The following is a 26,011-nucleotide window of genomic DNA, read 5'->3' as shown; positions in this document are numbered from 1 at the left end:
TCCTAGAATGACTCTCTTGCCATTGTTCTGTGTTACATAACCATTCTATATCAGGAGTGCGGACACTGGCAGCTCTGCATGCTTATAACAGTGCAGACCTGGAAGCCTTAAGTAGCCAAGGAAACTAATTGCCCCATGATAGGACCTGGAAGTTGATTTAAAGGCCCTCGTAAAACCTTGAGCTTTAAGGGAGCATATAGGGACCATTACCTTCCTGGAAAATAGATTTCCTACCAGCAATCACCTCTGTCAGGGATCGAGTCTGGGGAAATATCCTACCCAACTCACAGACCTGCTGCATATGAGCAAACCTGCATCAGCAATCTATTTTGGGGGAGCTTTCCCCCTGCACGAATCACTCTGTATTAACAGCTGGAGCTTTAGAAATGTTTGGCTAGTTGAGCAATTTTATTGTCTAAGCATCTTCCAGTGCCCTGAGTTCTTAGGAGAACTATCAATATTAAGCTAGAAATCTCCTTTTTGCCAAAAGTTTCTGTCCATTTCACATGTTAACTTTGGGTTGAGGGATTCATCACTGGTCCTGAATTTATCTGAGGAAGCTAGGTCAGTACCTGGGAAGGGAGGATTCTAGGGTCTGCAAGTAGAGGTGCCGGTTATCTGGAAAGTGGCTGTCTTTTGAGTCAATATTTAACCAGTTTCCCGGTAAGGGACAATTAGATGCAGTTAAGAAAGAGGTAAAATCAAGGTCCTGACCACTTATGGTCATTAAAGATCCCATAATACTTTTGGCAAGGAGCTGTTATTCCCCAGTCTCCTTTCCTAATTTCTACTTCGATGATTATCTCTTCCTACTGGCATTCCCCTCACAGTTTCAGTTGCATACAGAATTTTTCTTTGTTTTAAAGTATTATGCAGCGTGGCTGTGGGGTGTTAAATAGCTATTGCGTTCTCATCCAGAGAATGGTGGACAAAGTGATTCCAGTGTCGCACACTTAAAATGCAGAAGGGGGACGAAGAACATTCTGTAAATATAACACCTTATTTATAATATTATGTCTCAATCTTCATCTGAGTGAGAGATAAATGTGTCTGAACCTCCTGCATAAGTCCCAAGCACACTAGAGTGGGATCTCAGTTTAAACAGATCTGAAAGGCACTCCAAAGAGATTATGGAATCTGCAGGACATTTTAAAAGTATCCTTCTTCAACTAAAGTAACCCTGGCCCATCCCAGGGTTTAGCACACAGAAGCAGCCTGCCGACCTTCTTCTCTCAAATGCCTTCTCCATATCAGTGGGGCTGCCATATCAGCATGGTATTTTTCTCTGGAGAAGTGAAAAAAGCACCACACAATTCTCTCTCTTCTGCAGCAATTCCTCTTTCCTCAGTTTATGTCTTATTCATGAGACCCTAGCGCAGTGTAGCCAAGTAAGAATGCAGAGTTCCAAAGTACACAGGACCTCCTCTTTGTTTTTCCAAGGGCAATTCCATACTCAACTAGTTCTTGCCCAAGAGCTCGCAGCCTGAAAACACAATCCTGCCTCCCTTTCCTCCAACCCCCTCTAGCAGCACAAGAGTCTCTCCTTCTTTTTTAAACTGCAGTGCACCAAACAATTGAGCTGTTGCATTTTGCATTTTCGCCTTTCTCTGAGGCATCTGGAATGAGCCATTGCTGGCACAAGATACCAGAGTTGATGCACCAACACTCTTCCCCCCTCAGATGTAAATTCTAGGGCCAGGGTCTCAGCAATATACATTGTTGTATTGACTTCACCACAGTCCACTGACTTCAGAGCTAGGCCAGCTTCCTCCGTTGATCACTCTGTTTGTCCCCTTCAGAGGGTGTGGAAGCTCCTTGGCAGGCTGAAGAGTATGTAATGATCAGAAGAAGGGAACTGAGGTGCTTTACGCTCTTCCACCAGGAGGAATCTGGCACCTTTTTTTACCATCCTCCCTGCTTTACTTTGAGGATGAAAGTCTTCTCCTTGGAGAGCTTGTATGAGAGCTAAATGTACTTTTGCAGTATGTAAGGCCAGAAGGGAAAATAATGGCAGGATTGTAAAAGAAAGAGTGTAAAGAAACTGACGGAATCCCAAAACAAAGTTGTTGGCTGTGGACAAAGTGATGGGTGCTTTGCAGTGCTTAGTGATTTCAGATTTTTTGTTTCCTGCATGCTGTTTAGAACATTTACTTAATGCATGCAAGGCTTTTATGGCACAAGAATATTGTCTCCTGGACATGGTAGGGGAACTTTCCAATTCCCTGATCCCATAAAAATGATACAGTAATGTGCTAGCTAAATTTACAAAGGCTAAGGGAAGTATTAAGATCTGAACGCACCTGGGAAAACAGCCATCATAAATTAACATTTATCATCACGAACACATCCAATCAGACAACAGGGTCATCTTGGAAGAACCACAAACTGCTAAAGAGAGGAGGAAACGGCAAGCTTGCCCTGAAAAGCTCTAACAGCTGTTACACTGTGATTTGTTATAAATTATTGGCTTTTCTTTCTTTGTCTTTAAGGAGGGCTCTCAGTCCCTCCAGTAAAAGAGCAGAATCACTAGTTCATATTTTCAGGGGGTTCATTTCTCCTATGACTCTCTGGTGGGTGGGACAGCAGCCGTTGTGCAGCATTTGCGCTAGGCAATCATCTTGGGGAATGTGCGAGTGTGATGTGGAGCCATACATCAGGAGACTCAGAAATGGCTGTCACTGAGCCATCTCCATAGCCACTGTGTTGAAGCCAGGGAATTGGCGATCTAGGAGTGACCTTGGTTGTCTCACTTCACATCGGATGGCTGGGCCTTACCAAAATGCCTCTTGCTGGCAGATTCATAGAAGAGCACTTGTCTCTACCTCAGAAAGAAGGCAGAATGACACTGTAGCGATGCAGAACGAGGCAAAGGAAGGGGTGCACCTTCTCTAGACAAGCCTCAGTTGAAGAAATGGAGAGATCCCATGTTCACATGACCTCCTCACCACCACCACCACCACTTCCATCGCAAAGAGGAAATCAGAGGATAAGGATAGATAGACAGGGTGACCCCCATTATTATCTTCATATTATAGGCAGTTAGAGCAACCCGGGCAACAAATATTTAGGGTTAACCCTCCTCCCCCTTCCATCCCACTTCACTGTCTCATTCATGTGCTGTGATAAGCAAGAGTGTGAGCTCTCTGGAGTAGGGGTTGTCTTTTTTGTAACCTGCCTGTACAGCACCTACCACAGTGGAGCTCTGATCCTCTGAAAGAGGTACATCTGGAGGGAGTTAACACCGCTTATTATTCTTGCTGTTTCATAGATTCTAGATGCTGATGGTGTCCCTAGGCTCTGTTTTCCAGAGGCTGTGAGTGGGCAGCAGGGCATGGATCACTTGATGATTACCTGTTCTGTTCCTTCCCTCTGGGGCACCTGGCATTGGCCACTGTCAGAAGACAGGATACTGGGCTAGATGGACCTTTGGTCTGACCCAGTATGGCCGTTCTTATGTTCTTATTCTATAATACAAATAATGATTGATTATTCTTTTGAGCCCATACATGTGTACTGGGCATTTCAAAGAAGGAAGTAAAGACTTAATCCTGTTCTCAAAGAGTTTGGAATCTAACTTAGGACATAAACAAACAAACTAAAAATAGGGCAGATGGGGAGGGAGGGGAAGGACAGAGGTTACAATAATAAGATGAGGTGGTTGCTGAGGAAGGAATGGCCTCCTGTCCATCGTTCTGTTACATTTGTGTTGAGTTTTCCTTTGACTCCTCACCGTTTTTGCAAGATCAGTTTAGTATAGGACCAGATGCTGCAACGTGTACACTGACTAGTGCTTGTAGGTGAAATTCAGCTCTGCACAGAGCTCCAGCACAAAGCCTATTGGCTGCGTAAGTCCCAGAGGTGTAAGCTTTGGGCTGGCCCTCTGCACAGGGGTGAGTTTCTTTGGCCTGTGCTGTGCAGGAGGTCAGACTATGTGATCATAATGGTCCCTTCTGGTCATAAAATTTATGAAGCTGCAAAGCAGCAAGAATAATCAGCTGTGTTGACTCTGGCCGCAGATGTGCATCTGTTAAAATCTCCATCTCTTTGCTGTCCAAGTAATAAATCTGAAAACATTACAGGGCAAATAATTATCATTGCAACAGATAATGTCATGTTGTCATTCTGTGGAGCGACGGACAGACAGGAGTGCCTCTTACTCTTGTACAGGCAAAGGAAATGCTCCTTACTGCATTAGAAAGGCTAACAGATTTTTGTTGCTTAGTATGTTACAAAAGGTTTTCTTAGGCACTGTTCCCATTGAAGGTCTGCGGCAAAATTTCCATTGTCTTCAGTGGGAGCAGGATGGGGCCTTGAATTTATCACGTGTATTCTTCCAATATCAGGGTTCATCAGGAACTTGTACCCTCTTTCAGCATGACAGACTCTGTTTTCATGGTTGCTTGCTAGTATTAGAGGAGTCATGCTCCAAAATATTCAGTCTGTGTAAATACTGTTCTGTCCTCTCCCATGGCCCGTATGTTCCATCACAGTATTCCACATGCAGCACCCATCATAGTTTGCTTAAACACATAATAACACGTCTAGCTGAAGGTTATTTGCATTCTGCTTGTTGATGTTAGCATGACGGATTTTTGTTGCAGCATCCATAACTCTGTAGAAATGCTCCATTATTCAATCCTGGCGAGCTAAGACGCTGCCCATTAAATCACCCAACACAATTCTGGGGCCATGAAAAGTCACAACTAATTTGAAATTTTATTAGCTCTCAGCTGATCTTGTTTACTGCAGAAGCAGTCTTTCAAAACCAGCCCTTTACCTCTGTATAAAACTCTGATCTTGGGGGTGAATGCTGAAGCGGAGAGTCTTGGAAACGAATCACTAGGCTGCATGAGGCTTGAAAGGGGAAGCAGAGTCCTGCTCCTCCTGGGAGCACTTTACAGCCAGAAAACACTGAGGTGACCGAAAGAATTCAAGAAGAGGAGGCCCACGGTTGCTTGAAATGAATTCCCCTGCGATGCACTTGTGGGTGTGAATGTGACACGTATTTTTAGTACTGGGGAAAAAATACTTCACACTTATTTCATCAAAGTTGAGAAATAAATTGAAAAGTTTGCCTCTCCCTGTAAGCAATAATGCCCAACAGACAGATCATTTCCTAGAAGTTAATGACTAGCTTTGCGCCTCTGGCTCTTAATCCCATCTCAGCAAGGAGGGCTTTGAGAGAAATTAGAGTCCAGACAGGGAAGCTCACAGGCGATGTTGTATAGCCACAAAGCATCTCTGTTTGCTCAACAGCCTAACCCTTCCAGAATGCTTAGGAGGGAAGGGCAGGACATCAAAATCCAGGATTCTCCCCTGTCATGCGTATGCAAGTGCTCCATCCAGCTAGCCACCAGGAGGTCGGTGTCCAGACTGGGAACTCCATGTTGTTCTTATAAACCACCCAAAACATTTTTTAAAAGGAAATTACTTGTGGCCTTGATTCTGTAAGGGCTCGTCCACACTAACCCCCCAGTTCGAACTAAGATACGCAACTTCAGCTACGTGAATAACGTAGCTGAAGTCAAAGTATCTTAGTTCGAACTACAAGGTACTTACCGCGGGTCCACACGCGGCAGGCAGGCTCCCCCGTCGACTCCACGTACTCCTCTCGCAGAGCAGGAGTACCGGTGTCGACGGCGAGCACTTCCGGGATCAATTTATCGCGTCTAGACAAGACGCGATAAATCGATCCCAGAAGATCGATTGCTTACCACCAAACCCGGAGGTAAGTATAGACGTACCCTAAGACTTCGCATGGTGAGCAGGTAGGGAAAGCAAGGTGGCTGTGTTCCAGCTAACCTGGAAGCTATCCCAGGGATGCAAATAAGGAACAGGGTTAGCATAGTCATCCGCATTGAACATGGTGACCTAGACTTTCACAAGTGACTAATGATTTTGGGCACCTCGATTTATGGGTGCCCAGTTTGTGACACTTTAAAGGGGCCTCACTTTTAGAAAGTGCTGAGCCACCAACACCTGAAAATCTAACCTGTTTCAGGGGTCTCGGGTTTGGCATCCATCACTGAGGCACCCAGAATCACTTGTCATTTTGAGAAATCTTGCTCTGCAGAGTCCATGCCCCTTTTTGTGCGTGCTCCCTCACTCTCACCCAGGGTAAAGACTCAGTGGGGTGCGATGGAGAAAGAGGTGTATGCGGACACATGGGTTTAAGTGACACCCCTGCGTGCTGGTGAGGCACTGAGGGGAGCACTCCCTTCTTTGTCACCTGTCTCGTTTCTAGACAGTAGTAGCTTGGTTGCCTAATTAATGCAGGGTCCTGTGTATCTTTATTGGTAAGTCCCGGTTCTCCCTTCGATGAAAGTTTGCACTGAATAGCTAAAACCAGCATGGCTGGAAGTTGAAGCTAGACAGACTCAAACTGGAAATAAGGCACACGTGTCTAATAGTGAAGTTGATTGTTCTTCTTATTATTACTTGTATTGAGCCCCCAGTCATTGTGCTAGGCGCTGCATAAAGACAATAAAAAGATGGTCCCTGCCCCCAAAGAGTGTATGGTCCAAGTAACTCTTCGGAACAGCTTCCCAACAAGGTAGATCCTCAATCAATTGAAGTCTTTAAAACAATCCTGGATGGCTTTCTAAAAGATGTATTGTAGCTCAACCGCAAATTAATTGGGCTTAATGCAGGAATCACTGGGTGAAATTATCTGGCCTGTGTTATTCAGAACATCGGGCTAGATGATTGTCACGGTCTCTTCTGGCCTTAAAGTCTCAGAATAACGCCAGCTGGATGCTTTGGAGCGGCCTCTTTCTTGGTGCCAGGAAAGCAGAAGTCATGCTGCTGAGCAGATTGTCCCTCTGGCAATATAGCTCCTCCTTCGTGTCTGCCCCTAGTTGAAGGGATTCATTGAAGGTAGAGAGTCAAGTGAGGAATCTTGTGGTTATTTGTGAAGCTGTTCCCCCAAGGGATGCACCACGTAGTGGACGTGGTAGAAAAATGTTGGTGTCCAATCTCCACAGACTACAACTTTAATTACCTGATGGTAACCTTTCAACAACAACACATGCCTCGTGGTTTGATTACTGTAATTCCCTCCACGTGGTTCAGGATTCAGCAACAAATTCACTTACTGATCTGTGCAACCCGGGGCATATTATGGCCACTGTGTACCCTACCCCCTACATCAGTGGATTGACTTTAAATTGTCATCCTTGGTTTTTAAAGCCCATGGATCATATTTGAGACCTCTTCCTTGAGTCTCCCCCTGACGGATAGTTATGCTCTTACACCATCCACCTGTTAGGAATTCTGCCATACCTCTCAGGTCAGCGTGCCTTTGCTGCAATTGACTGTAGGGTGCAGTACTCATTTCTGTCTCAGTCCATCATCCCATCTTTAAAAAAACACCTCCAGCCGTTGTATGTATCAAAGGTGTTTTGGAGTAGGACCCATCTGGCCTTGTCAATACCTTCTTCCCCGATTCTCTTTGCCTCTCTTTTCATACTGCGCCTCTTCACTTGTTTTCATCTCTTTTGGATTATCGGAGCGTGGCTTTTATTGCATTTTAATTTGTTTTTATTCATCTGTATAGCTCCCTGAGCAACTTGCTTTGTGGGGAGGGCTCTTCATAAATGTCACTTTATCCTTACGACTTTGACAGGGAAAGTAAGAGCTCACAGGATGTGAGAAGACACAGCTGTATGCAACATCATTTATTTCTTCTTACCGTTCACTGAAAGACACCACATTGATAACTGATGGGCTTTTTTACAGTAAAAAACAAACGAAAAAGATACTTGGATGGGTGGCTGAACATCGTTATTTATTATCTGGTTTGTAGTTTAACTCTTGCAGGTCTTTGGGATGTCTCAGACACAAGCAGTCCCTACATTTTCCAAGCTGAAAGAAGTTTAGCACTATAGCTTCCATTAAAGCCAATGAGAGTTGAGTAGCTAAATCTGCATTCAACTCACAGGGAACTTAAGGGCTATAAGATGTCAGTGACAAGGTCCTTTGGTGTAGTTATACCCAACTTAGAAAACACAGGACTGAAAAGTATTAGGAGAAAGGCTAATCTGTAGCCTGGTTCCCAGCATTCCTGCATCTGCGAGATATTCTCCTGTGTATCTGCTCCTGAAACACATATCTGCAGCTTTCTGTGAAGACAGAAATTCCTTGCCATCTTACAATTTCAAATCCCAAACTGCAGCTCTCATGTCTGAAATAAAGACAGGGTAATGAAAAGGTATGGTACAGCAGGTTTGCCAGCCTCTCACTACAGTGTCTGCAGCCTTAGAAAACATTATTAATGTGTGGGAGCAAATGACAAGGTGTCATCTCACTTGAAGCTGTAATCTCTACAGTAATGGGGTGGGGTTTTTTGGGTTTTTTTTTTTAAAAAGCTAGATATAGATAGACATATTAGAGCTACACCGTTCTTTATTTTTTAAACTGTGTCTCAGATTCCAACTGAGATTCAACCTTGCAAAATCCTACTAGCCCAATCATCTGTTTCTTTTGATGGGCAGCTAAAATATAATTAGTACTTTTGTCATTATCATCATTCATCATGAGACAAGGCAGATGGGCAGATTTTGTGTGTGAGTTGGTGCATTATCATGACAATTTGGAAGGAGTTATAGAGAGAGAGATAAGTACCGACAGGAAGAGAGGTAATAGATTGGATTTTCAGAAGCACTCAGCGGTGGCCTAAATGAGCTCCCATTAATATCAATGGCAATTAGCCAACACTGACCACTTTTTAAAATCTCTCTCTCTCTCTCTTGCACACACACACACACAATTGGCCAGATTCTGTTCCTAGTTACCCCGGTGTGAATATGGAATAATTGCTTTAAGTCAGGGGAATGTCTCCTGATTTATGTCCATGCAACTGGGCTCAGACCGTGACACACAGTGTGTAGTAAAAGCAAGCTGATTTGGTTTATTTTGCAATAATTTCTTAGAAATTGAAAATATTCTGTCCTGCCACCCGAGGGACAGTTTTACTGTCCATGCACATTCAGTTTTTGCCTCTGTGCTGAGACTGCCAATAGGACACTAGCTACTGAGGGTGGTTTGGCTGATACGGATCGCTTCTAGGGGTTGGTCTGACAGCACCGTACATTTCACATAAGACTCTGAGCAGCCATCACATGGTAACAGTTTTCATTCCCTATCAAACTGCCTTATTTGAACTGATGACTTAGAAGTGAAGGGCTCCGTATCCCATTAACCAAGCCCCAAACGTCTAGTCCCTTAATCTGATTTAAGAATCCATCTCAAGTGCATGCTAACTACTTTTATTTTTGAATGTAATGCTTCACCAAACCCCCACAGAGCTATCATGCTTTTTCTTTGCATTTCCTTCCCTGTCGTTGTTTATTACCAAGATGTTTGTGATGAACTGTGGCATCACAGAACGTATTGGGGAAGAGAGGAAGAGTCCTGTGGAAAATAGATGCTTCTGTTTACACATATGGTTGCTTGGCAAACAACAATACTTAATTCTAGTAAAATGTGCTTAGTAGGCTTTCCTCGTGCATGTGACTGCTAGTGCTATTTTTATCGCAAATTGAGTGCTGGTGAAAGGTACAGGATTGACAGCCGGGGAGTGTGAAGCCCTCTGTTGATCCAGAGAATAGGTACGGCACAAGCAGACGCAGAGCACACTTCCCCTCGCAGGCCCGCTTTATCCCTTTCCCCACCACTGAATCTTGCAGGGATCACTCCTTTAAGTGTGAGACTGTAGTTCAGCTTTCCAGCACGGAGCTTTAGCAGGTGGCCCGTGGCTCCACTGACTTCAGTGGAGCTATGGTGAGTTGCACCAGTTAAGGATCTGGGCCTCAGTGCCTGCTTAGCCCTGAGTGTCTCTGCTGAAAATGGAACTGATGGCACCAGGTGTGGGGGCCGAGGTTTAGATTCCTGTCTCTAGGGAACAGGCCTGAGGCACCAGACTCATTTCACATAAGCTAAGAACAGCCATCAGATGGTAACAACCTTCACTTGCTACCAACCTGTCTGAATTTGACGGGGTGACCAAGAGCGAGGTGAAAAATTCTGTATCCTGTTATCAATCCCCTGAGATTTTCAGTTCTCCTTCTTTAAAAAAAATCTGCTATCTTGAGCTTCATCTTTTCCATTCAAATAGCTTTTAAAACAACAAGCCATACCCTGCGCTGGTGTAAATCTGTGTCACTCCATTGAAATCAGCAGAGCTTCACAAAGGTCCACGAGCAGGGGATCTGGCCACTTGGATGTGTCTCACGCACCTTGTCACTGCTGCTCTCAAATCTCCCTTTCCTTTCTGCAGATGGCTTGGTGGACTGTATGGACCCAGATTGCTGCTTGCAGCCTTTGTGCCATGTTAACCCACTGTGCCTGGGCTCACCTGACCCCCTGGATATCATACAGGAGACTCAAACCCCCACATCCCAACAGAACTTGCACTCTTTCTATGATCGAATCAAGTTCCTGATTGGCAAGGACAGCACACACGTCATCCCGGGAGAGAATCCATTCGATGGAGGGTAAGTGTTTGGGGGGATTTTAAACAAGAATTAAAGCTCAAGTCCTATGTTCCCAGTCAGAGGTAGAATGGGGAATTGTGTGCAATGAAATACTAATAAAGAACAGCAGAAAGATGCAGGAGACAAACACTGTGACATTACTACCGTCCCAAACGCCTGCCTATGGGAAATAGATATCTGAAGAATTTCATAACTAATATAAAGCTGCTGATGGTCCTCCCACGGGTAAGGCACACACAGATCGAGAAATTAAAGGGACAGAGCTGTTTTTCTGCACTATCAAATCCATACCCTCTCTGTTCAGCTTTTCATTATACTCTTTCCTCTAATGGTAAGACTCGGTTGCTCTACTAATCTTTGTAGAGTAGTGGAATTAATTTACCTGGTTCATTCTATGTCCATCTGTTTCCTTTATTAGTCAGCCCTTTTCAGGAAACCTTTTTATCTCCCATCTTACATTCATCCCAGGGTGTATCCCATGGGTCAGAATCCACCTGTGGGTTTCTGTGAGACAGCGCACTGTTGGCCTTAGAATTAATTCAGAAGTGTGTTCCATTTAAACTACATGCCCATGCCCCACCTTGGGTGAAAGTGGTTTTCCCACTCGGAATGTGCTCTCTAGCAGTGATGAGCTGCCAGAATGTTAATAACCGGGTCCCTACCGGGTCTTCGGCGGCACTTCGGCGCCGGGTCCTTCAGTGCCACCAAAGACCCGGAGTGAATGAACAACCTGCTGCCGAAGTGCCGCCGCCAACCCGGTAGGGGATCGGTTATTAAGCGCCGCTTGGTGAGTGCAAGCCCAAGACCCCCCACCCTAACTGCCCCCGGGGCCCCACCCCCTACCCAACTCACCCTGCTCCCTGTCCCCTGACTGCCCCGACCCCATCCACCACCACCCCAACAGACCCCTGGAACTCCCACGCGTACCCAACCCCCCCCCGTTCCCCGTCCCCTGACCTCCCCCCCAGAACCTCCGCCCCCTCCAACCGCTCCCTGCCCCTTATCCAACCCCTCCTCCCAGCCCCGGCCCGGCCCCCTTACCATGCTGCTCAGGGCAGCATGTTTGGATGCCGTGCAGCCCGCTGGAGCTCGCAGCTCCACCACCTTACTGTGCCTCTCAAAGAGGCAGGAGCTGCCGAGCTGCCCAGGAGCGGTCCAGAGCACTGGCGCCGGGCTCTGCGAGAGGGGGAAAGGTGAGGGAGGGGCCGGGGGAGCCTCCCCAGGCGGGAGTTCAGGCGGGCCAGACAGGACGATCCCATGGGCCAGAGTTTGCCCACCCCTTTAACAACCGGTTCTAAACTGGTTTCTAAATTTAACTCACACAAACCGGCTCCAGCTCACCACTGCTCTCTAGTACCAAGGTTCCTTTGCAGTTGCTTACTTACGCTTACGCTTGCTCTGCCACAGCGGTGCACTGGCAGGGAGCAGGAGAATAAGACACTTCCTTCCTGTGCAAATGGCCCAAGTTGCTTTTTTCACAAAGAAGCCAGTGAGTGAGTGCCATTAATCCAGCTTGGTCCATGGTTTGGCTTCCCTTGTTCACACGAATGTAGTTTTCCAAGAGTGCTCTGCAACAGTGCCCTGAAAACAGCAATCCCAAGTTGACAGACTCTGCATCCCCTCCCATCTCAGTTACAGAAAGGAGGAGTTGTAACTAGAGTTACAGCCTCATGTTACATATGACTATTAAAGGCCTTCAAAGAGCTTGAAAAGGTCCTGCAGCATAGAGAAGGCCTGATATTTCTCATGTAAAAAGTAAGGCAGAAAGTAGGTTGAAGTTTTTTAATGCTGAGACATTCATCATCATCATCAGAAATAGGGAACAGCAAGAATCACGTCTGCTGTTCATGTCCCAGATCAGCAAAGTGAAGGCCTAACTTTAAGCACATGAATAGTTCTGTTGAAGTCATGGGGCGACTTGTGCTTACAGTAAAGCACATGCTTAAGTGCCTTGCTGAATTCTTGATAATTCAGTGATCATTCACTATGTTCTGAGTTCTGTCTTTCGGAAGCTATCATGGGAAGGGTTCTAGACATCTGTGATCAAACTTGGCAGTGTCAGAGTTTAAATTCAATCTAATTAATTATCCCTTATGTTCAGCTTTCCCAGAGAAAGTAGCTGTGCCATGGAAATGCATTGGAATTGTAAACACCTAATTTGGCATGCTCATAGGGCCAATTCAATACTTGCAATTCCACAGCCACCCCAGGCCCTGTTGAAGCTGATTCCAGGTTATTCCATGGATCAGCTGACAAAAGGATATTGCCCTCGGTACCCCATGCGCACCACCCTCTGTGACTCACCATCTAGAGTGGTCCTGGAAGCTGACCTTAGACGTGAGCCTCTTAAAAGTACATCAATGTCAGTGAGTCTGCTTGATATGCCGTTGTCCATGATTTGCCTCTCTGCCAAGCCCAAGAAGGCTAACTACAGGCCTTTGGATTAAAGCCAAGCAATCATTATGTAGCAAACAATGTTATCTTTATCAGTCTTCAGAAGACTGTAAATTTTATAGTTGGATACTAAACAGTGCAGACTTTTGCCTAAGTGTTAGTTTAGCAGATTCTCAACTGTCAGATACCAGGATTCTTAGTTATTGCAGTAAAAAGCATGTACCAGAACACGGAATAAATTATACTAGAAATTTCATTTTCAAGATGATATTTTTGGGGTAGCATTTCTCAAGGCTGAGCTGTCAATCACGAGCATTATTATAGGGGAATCTGACGTCAGATCAAGTATAACAACATTTTTTAAGGACAGGAAGATTTGTTATATGTAGATCCAACATTATGTCCATGTTTAATGAGCTTTCCCACTGACAACTGAAGAACTGTCGGATTCTACCGTCCATATATTACAATGCAATTTGTGTGTGTTCTTTAAGAGCCTTCTCTGCTTTCAATAACAAGCAGTTATTCCAGGAATTACTCATGTCACCCATTCATATAGTGGGTGAAGCTGCCCAATATGACGAGAGTGAAATTCACTCCTGTGCCCCAGTACAAGATCTATATTACAGCTTAAGTGCCACTTAAGTCCTTAAAAACAGGGCTTAAATGGTTCATAGGCTTTGGGCTGGCTCTCTTCTCTGCTCAGGAGTGGATTTCACCTCCAAGTATGTAAATATCCTACTGTTGAAAGCTGTGAGCTCAAAAGAGACATCTGCCATCCAAAAGGCTGAGGTTTCATACATCCCTGGCACGTAAAGCTCTTCCTTTGCTAGAACAGGGAATGCAAAGATTAAAATTAATGGGACAGGTTTCATAACTGATTATTTTTCGTTTATAATATTGGAACTAGTAAATTGGCCTTCCTGTTTAATCTACTTTCAGCATGAAGAGCTCTGCAATTACATCAGTTATTTATGACATTTTGCTATTCTTTAAATATCAACACTGGGTGATTATCAATAAATATGGCCTGCAGACATGCCACCTCCAGCTGTGATATCACATCTCACAAGTTAAACAGCCTTGATCTTAGCGTAGAAGCTCTCTAAGGAAAACCCATGTGCTGCAGAAAGTGGTGTTAGTGGCTCAGTAGGTGGGTACTTCTTCGTCTGAGCAAGTGCCAGGCCAGTGCCCCAGCACGGTATCAGGGACACTTGTGACACTGAGCTGCTGGAGGTGCTGTTATTCTGACGAGATGTAAAACTCGGGTTCTGAGCCCTTGCAGTCACTTTTCACAGGAGAGGGGGGATGTTCTGGACTAACAGGATACTCGCTATCCTGAAGTTTTGGGTGCTGTTGCTGTGTGCCGTTTAAAGCTATCGCTTGTCACCCCAGAGGTGGCAACTCCTACCCAGAGAAAATGTGTGTGGTCAGTAAAGTGCTCTGGGATCCACTCCACAGGGCTGATAGGGGGATACACATATGCACACCATTTATCATTAACATCCAGAAAACAGAACACAGATTCTTGTTGTTGAATCTTCCTCGCTGCTTGTGTCGAGTGTGTGATAGGCAGATAATCTCGCTGCTATCAGTGAGACTGCTTGCAGAGGAAAGTAATGCTTGGCGTGAGTCAGGGTGGTAGCATTTGTTCCTAAGCGATGACATATGTAGCCATTTCCTTTTTCCCTTCCAGGGCCATACCCTGGCCTGTCTTGCCTGCCTGCACAATGGGGGTGGGTGGAGAGAGGGTGCAGCGAGTCTGTCTACTGCACTGGAGGTGATCAGAATTCTGGCCGCTGTTTTACCTTCTGCACTATCCAGGTAACTCCCATTTCAGTGTAGGAGTTACTCGGCTCCTCCATGGGGGAGATTAGCACCCCTGGAGTGCAGAGCAGGGGGAATCGGCAGCAATGGGCATCCCAACAGGAGCAGGGTGGGGAGTGGGTCAGAGCAGGGGGTGGGGGTCCACTCAGCAGCCTTTAAAAGTGTGCTGCAGGGTTGCTGTTTCTTTGTGCAGTCCATGCCTTCAGCGCCCAGGAGAAGGCATTCTGCCTGCCTGCTTTTGTCCTCCATGGGGAGAATGCCTCCAGCCACTGTGGCTGGTGTGATGCCCCTCTGTGGCCCTCCCACTAATGCAGCAGCAGCTTCTAAAGCCACAATCTAGCCCTCCCTGTCTATTTATTGCTTGAGTTTGTATGTAATGCTGTTGTTGGAAGGGAGGTGTTTATCATCCCTGGTGGAACCATATCAACACACTACGTTTGCATTTCCTACATGGCCTGTGTAGAAGTGGCAACAGAATGAAATATATGACAGAATACCTATACAATACATCCCCTGGGCTTTAGAGACACAGCTTAGCTACCCTTTAGAAAGAACAGCAGAGCAGATCATCTAATGGAGTACAAATAAACGAATATCTCATGACAGCTAGCCTTTGAGTGAATTTATTATTGAATTACACTCTAGCTTTTTAAGAACAAGCTGAGCTGACAAGCCACCTCATCACTGCAAAAAGGGGAGAAAAAAAAGACAGTGATAAATTGCCCTGATGGATAAAGGTAAAGACCATGTCTCCTCCAAAATACCAGCAATTATATAGTATTCATGTCTGGGTAAAAAAAAAAAAAAAAACTGCCCATATTGAAATGAGTGTTTATGATGATAAAGCAAGTAGCTAAATTAAATTCTGAATGCACAGAATGTCTTTTTGCATCATTTTGATGAACAGATAACAAGTACTCTTCTGCCACTTGATCATTCTTGTATTGATTTCAAAACCACTTACTTTTGCTCTTTGCTTTGTATCTTTAAGCCGTTCTTAGTTGTCCGTCACCATAAAGAGCAGGGCAAGATGCACTGATGTCAAGTTGTTGACTTTCAAGAGGGACACCTGATATCCTTGTTCTCTCTTGAGGGACAGTGTCAGACAGTAGTCTAAATTCATGGCCCGCGGAGTCTCCTATGTCAAGTGTCAGCATAGGACTAAGCTAGCTCTGGAAGCCAGGCATAGAACAGACTTTTTTCTGTAGTGTGTTTTAAAAGAACTCAGAGTGTTTTGAAAGAGTATCTGCTTTTGACCCCCTGATGGATTATGACACAGCTGTCATGTAAAGCCATGATACTATGCTGTCAGTATAATTAACTTTCCGTGAACCCACCATAATTATATGCGCAACTGGAAACACGGAAAAGACCTATGGAATAGAACTCAGTGTTGTGTATGAGTGCCCTCGTGAAGATTGTCCTCTGGTACTAGCTACAGAGAGGCTCTCTTCCCTCCCTCCCTAGAGCCAATACACAGGGAAGGAAGAAGATCCGATGGTTTAAAATTCTGACTGGAAATCAGAGTTCTTGGGTTCTCTTTCCAACTCTGCTACTGATTCCTGATATAACCTGAGGCTAATCATGTCACCTCTCTATGCCTCAGTTTCCCCATCTATTCAATGGGGATAACAACATGTACCTACCCTAGAGGAGTGTTTGAGGCCAAGTTAGTAAATGGTTATAAAAGCGTGTTGAGTTCTTGAGATGGAAAGTTCTGTATAAATGGAACAGTTTGGTATTTTATAATATATAGTGTGTATGTTTTTTATTATTTTTTTTTATTATTTTGCACAATCAAACCCTACCTCCTCTATTATCTAGAGCAGGGGTCGGCAACCTTTCAGAAGTGGTGTGCCGAGTCTTCATTTATTCGCTCTAATTTAAGGTTTCACGTGCCAGTCATACATTTTAACGTTTTTAGAAGGTCTCTTTCTATAAGTCTACAACCTACGGCACGCGTGCCAAACACGGCACGCGAGCCGATTTTGAGTGGCATGCTGCCTGCCCGGTGAGAGGAGGAGGAGGAGGGGCGGAGGGGCCGGAAAGCGCCACGCTGGGGGAAGAAGTGGGGGAGGAGGGAAGCTTGGCTGCCGCAGGACCAAGCTTCTGCCTCCGCAGGGGAGAGCGGTGGGGCGGGGTCCCGGCCCCCAGCCCCACTCAGCCCCCACGCCCACCGCTCTCCCCTGCGGGGGCAGGAGGCAGAAGCTTGGTTCTGTGGCAGCCAAGCTTCCCCCCCCCTCGTTTCTTCCCACAGCGTGGTGCATTCCGGCCCCTCCTCCTCCCCCTCCCTGTCCCTGCCTGCGATGGCCTTTGCGAGGGGGAGGGGGTGCGGAGCAGAGCCGAGCTTGCTCGCTGCTCCGTAGAGGAGGCAGAGAGAGGTAGGGACGGGCCTTGGGGAAGGGGATGGAACAGGGCATATCCCTCCCAGCCCCCTGCCGTGAGCCGCTCAGGGCAGGGGGCTGGAAGTACCCCCACGAGCCGAGCACCCCAGCCTTCTGCCCTGCACCCCCCAGCCCTCTGCCCTGAACCCCCCCACCCCAACACACACCCAGCCTTCTGCCCTGCACCCCCCCTCACCCCCCCAGCCCTCTGCCCTGACCTCCCCCCAACACCCAGCCTTCTGCCCTGCACCCCCCCCACACCCCCCCCAGCCCTCTGCCCTGACCTCGCGTCGCCCCCAACCCCCAGCCTTCTGCCCTGAACCCCCCACATCCCCACTGCCCTCTGCCCTGACCTCTGAACCCCCCCCCACACACCCAGCCTTCTGCCCTGCTCCCTCTGCCCTGACCCCTGAACCCCCCCCAGCTCTGGGGTCCCGGCTGCCGGCCCCTTGCCGGCCGGCGTCCCGGCCACAGGCCCCGCTCAGCCCACTGCAGGCCTAGGTGAACAGAACTCCAGGCTGGAAGCGGGCTGAGCAGGCTGGCGGCGTAAGATCAGCATTTTAATTTAATTTTAAATGAAGCTTCTTAAACATTTTGAAAACCTTGTTTACTTTACATACAACAATAGTTTAGTTATATAATATAGACTTAGAGAGAGACACCTTCTAAAAAACGTTAACATGTATTACCGGCACGCGAAACCTTAAATTAATGTGAATAAATGAAGACTCGGCACACCACTTCTGAAAGGTTGCCTACCCCTGGTCTATAATATATAACTAAACTATTGTTGTATGTAAAGTAAATAATTTTTTTAAAATGTTTAAGAAGCTTCATTTAAAATTAAATTAAAATGCAGAGCCCCTCGAACCGGTGGCCAGGACCCGGGCAGTGTGAGTGCCACTGAAAATCAGCTCGGCACGCGTGCCATAGGTTGCCTACCCCGATCTAGAGCTAAAGCCAATCAGCTGATCCTGGCCAGAGAGCAACAGATTGTGGAAGAGTTGGGGAGATAATGCTGTCCATGTCTCGTGGTTTAACCCTTTCAGCTCAGTTCTCGGGGATTTAAAATGCAGATCTGCATGGTGCTTTCATAGTACCCTTGGAAGGGGGCTTTTGTTTGCTTTCTCCATGTCTCCCTATGTCAGGTGACAGTCAGCTGCCCAGACAAACACGTAGACCTTGTCTTCACTGTTAAAAAAGGTGTATTTGGGGGGAAGGGGTGTGACTAACACAGGGGAGCTATCCTGAGGTAAAAGCACTGCGAAGACAAGGCACTTTAGTTTTACTATGAGGTAACTAGTCAAAGTTAGCCCGAGGTAGGGATTTACTTTACCTACTTTACCTGGTGGCAAAATGAACGTGCCTTGTCTTCACTATGGAATAGCTCCCATGGGTTTGTTACCCTGTGGTAAAAAATGCATCTTTTATAGCACTCAGGATAAAGCCTGATACAGGAGCCTGAAACTAAAGTGATTAATGCAGTCCCCAAGTTCACAATCTTGTGTTGTAACTGCATCTCCATACTGCCTTCTGTTGTTCTGGCTTTAATCTGAAATATTGTAGTTAGGCCTCTTTGCCGCTGGAAGAGCTTGATGCGGACACAAAACAAAGTGATGATGCAGTAATGCATCCACTAGCTGGCTTCTGCCTGAGGTCAATTTTACCATCTGCAGGAGACGGATGCAACAGAGAGGATTGTGAGGTTCTCCTGATAATTTCCCTGATGTCAGCTGATCCAGCATGTGGCTTTGGATTGGCTCCTGGAGGCCCATCACTTGTCAGAGCTGGGTATGTTGGTCTTTAGTAGAATAGCACACATGTGATGGAACTAATGAAATACAGCCACCTCTTGGGTGAAACACAGAAGCTGTTAACAGAGCACAGCAACTCTGTATAGACCAGGGATCGGCAACCTTCAGCACGTGACCCGTCGGGGAAATCTGCTGGCGGGCCAGGACGGTTTGTTTACCTGCAGCATCCGCAGGTTTGGACGATCACAGCTCCCATTGGCCTGGAATGGCTACCGCGGCCAGTGGGAGCTGCAGTTGGCCGAATCTACGGACGCTGCAGGTAAACAAACCGTCTCGGCCCGCCAGCAGATTTCCCTGATGGTCTGCGTGCCAAAGATTGCTGATCCCCAGTATAGACAGTTTAGGACAGGGTTTGAAGAAGAATACCTGATCTACTTGAACTGCATCATTATCATTAATAGGTTTGAATAAACCTTGATATAGATCTATTCAGTGTACTTAGTGGAGGGTCATGGTGTATCTAATATGTTACATATTATTATTATTTATTATTATTATTTTATTAATGATAATAATTTCCTATCCCTAGCCTTGAGATTAAGGAGACATTTTTATGTTTTAAGAAAATACAAGATGTTTTTCCACCATCTCCTTGTCACCTTCTTTTATTGCTTTCTGCTTAAGTGGCCTCTTTAATAACTAAGGATCATGTTTTCTGAAACTGAAAAGAGCAAAAAAGAGGTCAGAAGGACCAAAATAGCTTCCTTTACTTTGGTAATATTCTCCTTAAGCAAAGATAGAGTGTACTTTTAAAAAATCCTCTCTCCTCTCCAGAGGACAATAAATGTATGTGCCTTTGACTTCAGCCTTCCTTTTGACTTAAAAATGTAGAATATGGTGACATTTCATGCCATTGTGATTTTTAAATTTCAATATAAATAATTCTATGCCATAAGCTACTGCAAATATATAGAGATAGTAGAAGGATTCATGTACATGAAAACAGGGATGAAGTTCCAATCCTTTTGTACGTTTCTTTCCACAACATTGATAAAACGACCCATACCATGATCTTTGCCCATTTGCAGATTCCTTAATTGAATGCAATGTTCACGGAGTCATCAAAAACAAATCCTGTGATATGGTTGACATATCCAGTCAGTAGAGAGTATTGGGATACAATTTGTAACCAAAGATTACAAAATATTCGATACTTATTACCAATGATCCTTTGATTATTCTCCTGGGGCTTCCTAATGGAAATGGTTATATTCAAAAGAGCTGAAGAATTAAGATCTCATCTGCTAGTAGCTGGTAGACTACTGATAGTCTTTCAACAGGGAAAGAAAACTAGTTCAAACCTAGAGGAATAGTTCAAAGAAAATATGGGAGCTTGTTGTCATGGAAAAAATAATGCATCAATTACATCCCCAGCAAAATAAGTGTAGGACAAATAAATATCAGGTTACCATTTATTCATTACTCGAAGTATATTTGCCTGCAAAAATCTCCACACATCTGTCCAATTTTTTTAATATTAGTGCTTAATAGGCGTGCCTGGTTTGATAAATATGAGTAGAGTCAGTAGTTCCGTTCAATTTAATAAAATGGCCAGTAACATCTTCTGGATGGTTTAAAGAGGCTCCCTCTGTATTATGGTAATACCCTGCTAAATAAAAAGATTTGATTATTCTCTGGTTCGTAATGTTTCTCTGAACAAAAAGAAACCATGCTAACTGTTGTAATGATTGTCATTTTGTTTGACATTTACATGGCAATGATTTTTAAACCTGCTAAAACTTCCTTAATAAATAAATAGCTTTAGTACAACCCCCTCCCATTGAAAAAATCTATATACTTCCTTGATCTACTCTCTTCATAAGTCCCACAATTCAGAATTATATCATTACAATGCTAGCATACAGCCTGTAGATCATTTAATAATCTTTTTTCTGCAGTGCCCACAAGAAGTGAGCTAATTACATCATTAATATTTAAACAATGTGTTCCTCCTCCTGTGTGTCCCATTTAGTCCTTCTATCACTGTGTCTGTCTTGTGCAGACTGTGAGCAGGAACTGCCTTTAGTTTGTGTCTTGTACAGCATTGAGCACCTTGCCGGAGCTTTCTAAGAGCTTACTAATAACTATCAGTAATACTAATTATAATATCTGTGAGATCAGGTAAGCAAATTCTTCCACAATTTGATTTCACAAGCCTCATGAGACCTGGCATAAGAATAAGCATATAATTCATTTCTGAGATTTACTGCACTATAAAGTTCTTACTTCTCATAGAAACAATGTCTTGTAGAATCACATTTTTGTAGGGTATGAAACAGGGCTGGCCGTACCATGAGGCGAACTGAGGCGGCCGCCTCAAGTGCCAGACTGTGGGGGGGCACCACTATGACCCAGAGTGTAGAAAATTGTGTCTGCTGCTGGTGCATATGTATTCTCTCTTCTCTAGATGCACAGAGATGGTGGAGTGCTGTGCTGGAGGGAGGAGGGTACAAGAGACATAACAGGCAGGCAGGAGAAAAGGTAAGAGGGAATAACAGAAAGCAGCAGGAGCTGCAGGGAGAGAGAGAAGGAGGAGCCTTTTATGTACCTCTCTAGCACCCCCAGGAGCCTGGACTGATTAACACCAGCTTCACAGGGACCATCCTGTTTCCTGCTGCTTCCCTGAACCCACTTGAGGAGAACAGACAGTCAACTGAAGTAGTAGGACCCAGTTAGGCCCTTAAGACGCTGATATCTTCCCTCACTCAGGCCTTGCTACCAGCCTGCTTATTTGTCCCCTTCAACTGAGTGTTAACAGCCACTATAGCTGGCACAGAACAGCAGTCATAAGTGAAAGAAGAAAACGCCCCTCTGGGGCAGCATTCAGAAAAAGAAAGAAAGCAAAGGAAGCTTTTCTATCTAAGCAGGAAGGAGCTCTTCTGAGATACATAGAGACAGATGTTCACAGTGAGCCTTCCGGCCCCAGTGAGGATGTGAGTGGTGAGGAGATGCCTGATCTTTCAGTTAGTCAGAGTGCAGGTAACCTGGCAGCTACTGCAGCATCCATATGTCCATCTCAAATGAATGTAACCATGCACATTCCTGAAGAAAAGTGTAGATCAGAGAAGAGTTTGGTGGAGGCGCAAGAAACAGCTGCTGCTGAGTTTAGTTCCTAAGTGTAGATGATCCAGGACTGTGGACCCACTTGAGCAGTAGCCTGAGGGACTTCCTTGTACTGCATGGGCCACAGCAAGTGAAAAACTTCATGTTCCCCAAAAACAATGAAAATAGAAGTTTCCATCCAACACATTACTGGCGTGAAATCCCCAATGGTGACAAAGTGGAGAGGCCATGGCTTATGTACTCAAAAACCCAGCATGCCGCATACTGTTTTTATTGCAAACTCTTCCAGTCGAATGTTCCAGCCACACTGGGTTCTACAAGAACAAAGGACTGGAAAAATCTGACTAGAAATCTGGCATGCCATGAGAAGGCAGCAAATCACCAGAGAGCATTCCATAGGTGGAAAGAGCTTGAGATGAGACTAAGGTTAAAGGCCACCATAGATGATCAGCGTCAAGAGAAGATTGCATCAGAGTCTCTTTACTGGCAAAATGTTCTGAAAAGGCTCATTGCCATTGTGAGAATGCTTGCTACCCAAAACCTAGCACTGCGGGGCACTTCAGATCAGCTGTATGTGCCAAACAATGGAAATTTCCTTAAAATTGTGGAGCTGATGGCTGAGTTTGGTGCTGTACTCCAGGAGCATCTAAGAAGAGTCACCACCCAAGAAATGTACACACACCACTACTTTGGAAAAACAATTCAAAAGGAGATCATACAGTTACTGGCAACAAAAGTCAAACAGAAGTTTGTGGCAGATCTGAAGTCAGCAAGATATTACTCTGTTATTCTGGGCTGCACACCTGACATCAGCCATACGGAACAAATGACTTTAATGGTGCGTTTTGTAACAACAACAGAACCTAGTGAAAATGTCCCTGCAATGGTGAATGTCAGAGAGCATTTTCTAGAATTTAGTGACATTGATGATACTACAGGAGCTGGTATGAGAAATGTGCTTCTTAAAAAGCTAGAAGATACGGGAATTGCGATAGCTGACATGAGAGTTCAAGGCTACGATAATGGTGCCAACATGAGAGGAAAGAACAGTGGAGTGCAGACACAGATCCGAGAGTTAAACCCTCGAGCTTTTTTTGTCCCATGCAGTTCTCATTCATTGAACTTGGTGGTCAGTGATGCAGCATCAGTTTCTAGTGAGGCTGCTGAACTTTTTAATGTAATTCAAAGCATCTCTGTATTTTTCTCTGCATCAACTCATCGATGGCAAATTTTGAAGCAACATCTGGGAACATCCTCTTTGACACTGAAACCACTGAATGCCACACGATGGGAAAGTCGAGTGGAGGCAATAAAGCCTATCAGACACCAAATTGGGAAGATAGATGATGCCATAGTTGCCATTATGGAGAATAATGCTATGACAGGAACTGTTCGTGGGAGAACAGTGGCAGAGGGAAATGGAATCACCAGAAACATTCATAACTTCAAATTTCTGTGTGACTTAGTGTTGTGGCATGACATACTGTTTGAAATAAATGTTGTAAGCAAGAGACTCTAAGGTGTTGACCTTGATATATCTGGAGCAATGGAACAACTGGACAAAGCAAAATCATACCTACAGTTTTACCGGTCAGATGAGGGATTTCAAAATGTTCTGAAGAGTGCACAGAAATTGGCAGAGGAACTTCACACTGAAGCTATTTTCCCACCCATTCAAGAATACAAGAGTCACCGAAGAAGAATATATTTTGATTACGAGGCACGAGATAATCCCATAAGAGACCCCAAACAACAATTCAAAGTTGAATTCTTTAACCAGGTGCTAGATTGTGCAATACAGTTTCATGCAGCTCAAGGAACACAGCAGTATATTTGGGATGTTGTATGATATTCCAAAACTCGTCACTATACCTGAAGAAGACCTACACCAGCAATGCAGGGCACTAGAGACAGTGTTGACACATGATGACATGCGCGATATTGATGCGAGTGATTTAGGTAATGAACTTTCAGGATACATTTCAGCAGGATCAACTCCAAAGGCTGTTCTGGAATATATGTGCACAAATAAGATGACCACCCTCTTTCCAAATGCTTTTGTTGCTCTTCGCATACTTCTAACACTTCCTGTAACAGTTGCCAGTGGAGAACGCAGCTTCTCCAAGCTGAAGTTAATAAAAGCACATCTACGCTCCACAATGACACAGGAGAGGCTGGTCGGCCTTGCAACCATCTCAATAGAGCATGAGCTGGCCCAGACTGTGGACCTTCAGGAAGCAGTTCAAATCTTTGCAACCAAGAAGGCACAGAACGCACCACTTTGATTATTCAAACAGATAAAAATGCCAGTGTTTACTATGCAGACAAGAAAAGTTACATTTGCTCTTCAGGCATTTGAAAGTTAAGTGTTATTTAAAATTTTTGAACAAGGCATTGTAAGTTGTTAGTTCTCCTTTATTGGGGTAGGTAGCAGAGCAGTACCATGAGAGGAGTAGAACAGAAAGAAGGCAGAATTGAGACCTTTCAAAGTTTTGGCCCAAGCGAGAGGGTATGGGGGCATCATTTGAGCTCCCCACCTCAGGTGCCAAAATGTTGTGGGCCGGCCCTGATATGAAATTAACCTAACTCATCATTATATGCAAAAATAGCTTGCACTGTAAGAGCTACTGAAACCCTCTGAAGGGCTAAGAACCTAAAGCCCTGATTATCTTTCCACTTACACAAGTGTAAATCAGGAGCAACTCCTCTTAGAGGTACACCAGTGTAAGTGAGAGGAGAATCAATCAGCTTTTAAATCTTTTTTGATCTAGGGCATTATGGGAAGCAATGAATTCCACTTAGACCTTACATCATAGCATAACATAACTTTATTTTGTATAGCACTTTCTATGCAAACTGTGTCCGAAAGTACTTTTTCAGGGTTCAGTAGTATAGTAGGAGTTAAATATTATATAATTGCTCAAGTCACTGCTAATGCAACAGTCTTCTCATAATTTCCTGTTTTGTGGAATACCTTTCCTATATCCTGCTGCCTCATCTTCTCTTCTTCTCATTACAAATCTTGTCTGAAAAGTCATTTTCCCCTGGAAATGGTGATTTGATAAGGCAGAGAGATCCAAGATATTATAGATGGCAGGAGGAGCAGCAGAAGCTTCTCCTTCCAACAGCGGCCGAATTGTTTGGCAGATCAGAGAGGAGGATGTGCTTCCAGAAGGAAGAGAGAGAGCCTGGGATTGTGAAATAGAACCAAGTCTAATAGGGGTTCTATAACCAATAAGGCAGTTTAGAACTAAATCCTGACATCAAAGTGGAGTTGTTCTGTGGAGATGATTATGTGATCATGGGGTTTTTACAAGTGGGAAGTGTTTCCTCACATAATGTTATTTTGTTACTAAACTGGCGTGCACCAAAGGTGCCTTTTTAATTTTGGAGAACTACAGCTATGAATAGCTTACTGGCAATATTGCCAGCAGAATGGTGGCCAATGTTGTTGGAGAACATCATTGTCTACTGAGAATGACTAATAACTACTCCTATAAAGTCTACGGTGTAAGTCTGCATTGAGCAGAACGATGGCAGAAATACATAACGCAGGGCTTGAAAAACTGGACACTTGCTAGCCAGGGAACTAAACCTACACAAAAGAGGTAAATACAAAAGGAGTTCAGGAGAGCTGGCATCTTCTCAAAGAGACAATATTAAAGTGCAACAGCAAACAATCCCAATGCAAAGGAAAGAAGAGAAGACTAGTAACAGGCCATTGTGGCTACACTAGGAGCTCTTTAATGACCTAAAAATTAAAAAGGAATCATACAAAAAGGGGAAACATGGATAAATTACTAAGGATGAGTATAAAAGAATAGCACAATCATGTAAGGACAAATACAGAAAAGCAAAACACAAAATGAATTACACCTAGCAAGGGACATAAAAGGCAGTAAGGTGAATTGTAACTAGATACTTAATTAATATTAACAATGGGAAGGAACACAAGCCAAAATAGGGAAAGACCAAGTTAAAGAATACTTAGATAAGTTAGATGTATTCAAGTTGGCAGGGACTGATGACATTCATC

At 44.7% G+C, this 26,011-nt stretch overlaps 1 protein-coding gene across 3 annotated transcripts in view; it reads left to right on the top strand.

The window, feature by feature from the left end:
* TENM4 (teneurin transmembrane protein 4) overlaps window positions 1–26,011 on the top strand; it is a 419,617-nt gene that overhangs the window by 296,202 nt on the left and 97,404 nt on the right. For all 3 annotated transcript variants that reach the window (XM_024200637.2, XM_029911562.1, XM_029911563.1), the window contains one exon: window positions 10,277–10,493. In XM_024200637.2, coding sequence (XP_024056405.2) covers window positions 10,277–10,493 — 217 coding nt within the window. The remainder of the gene's footprint in view (window positions 1–10,276; window positions 10,494–26,011) is intronic.

Source organism: Terrapene carolina, unplaced genomic scaffold (genome assembly GCF_002925995.2).
Source record: "Terrapene carolina triunguis isolate 2854851 unplaced genomic scaffold, T_m_triunguis-2.0 Scaffold97, whole genome shotgun sequence".
NCBI classification, from domain to species: Eukaryota; Metazoa; Chordata; order Testudines; family Emydidae; genus Terrapene; species Terrapene triunguis.
Note: the sequence above shows the minus strand (reverse complement) of the source record. Positions and strands in the feature narration are given on the sequence as shown.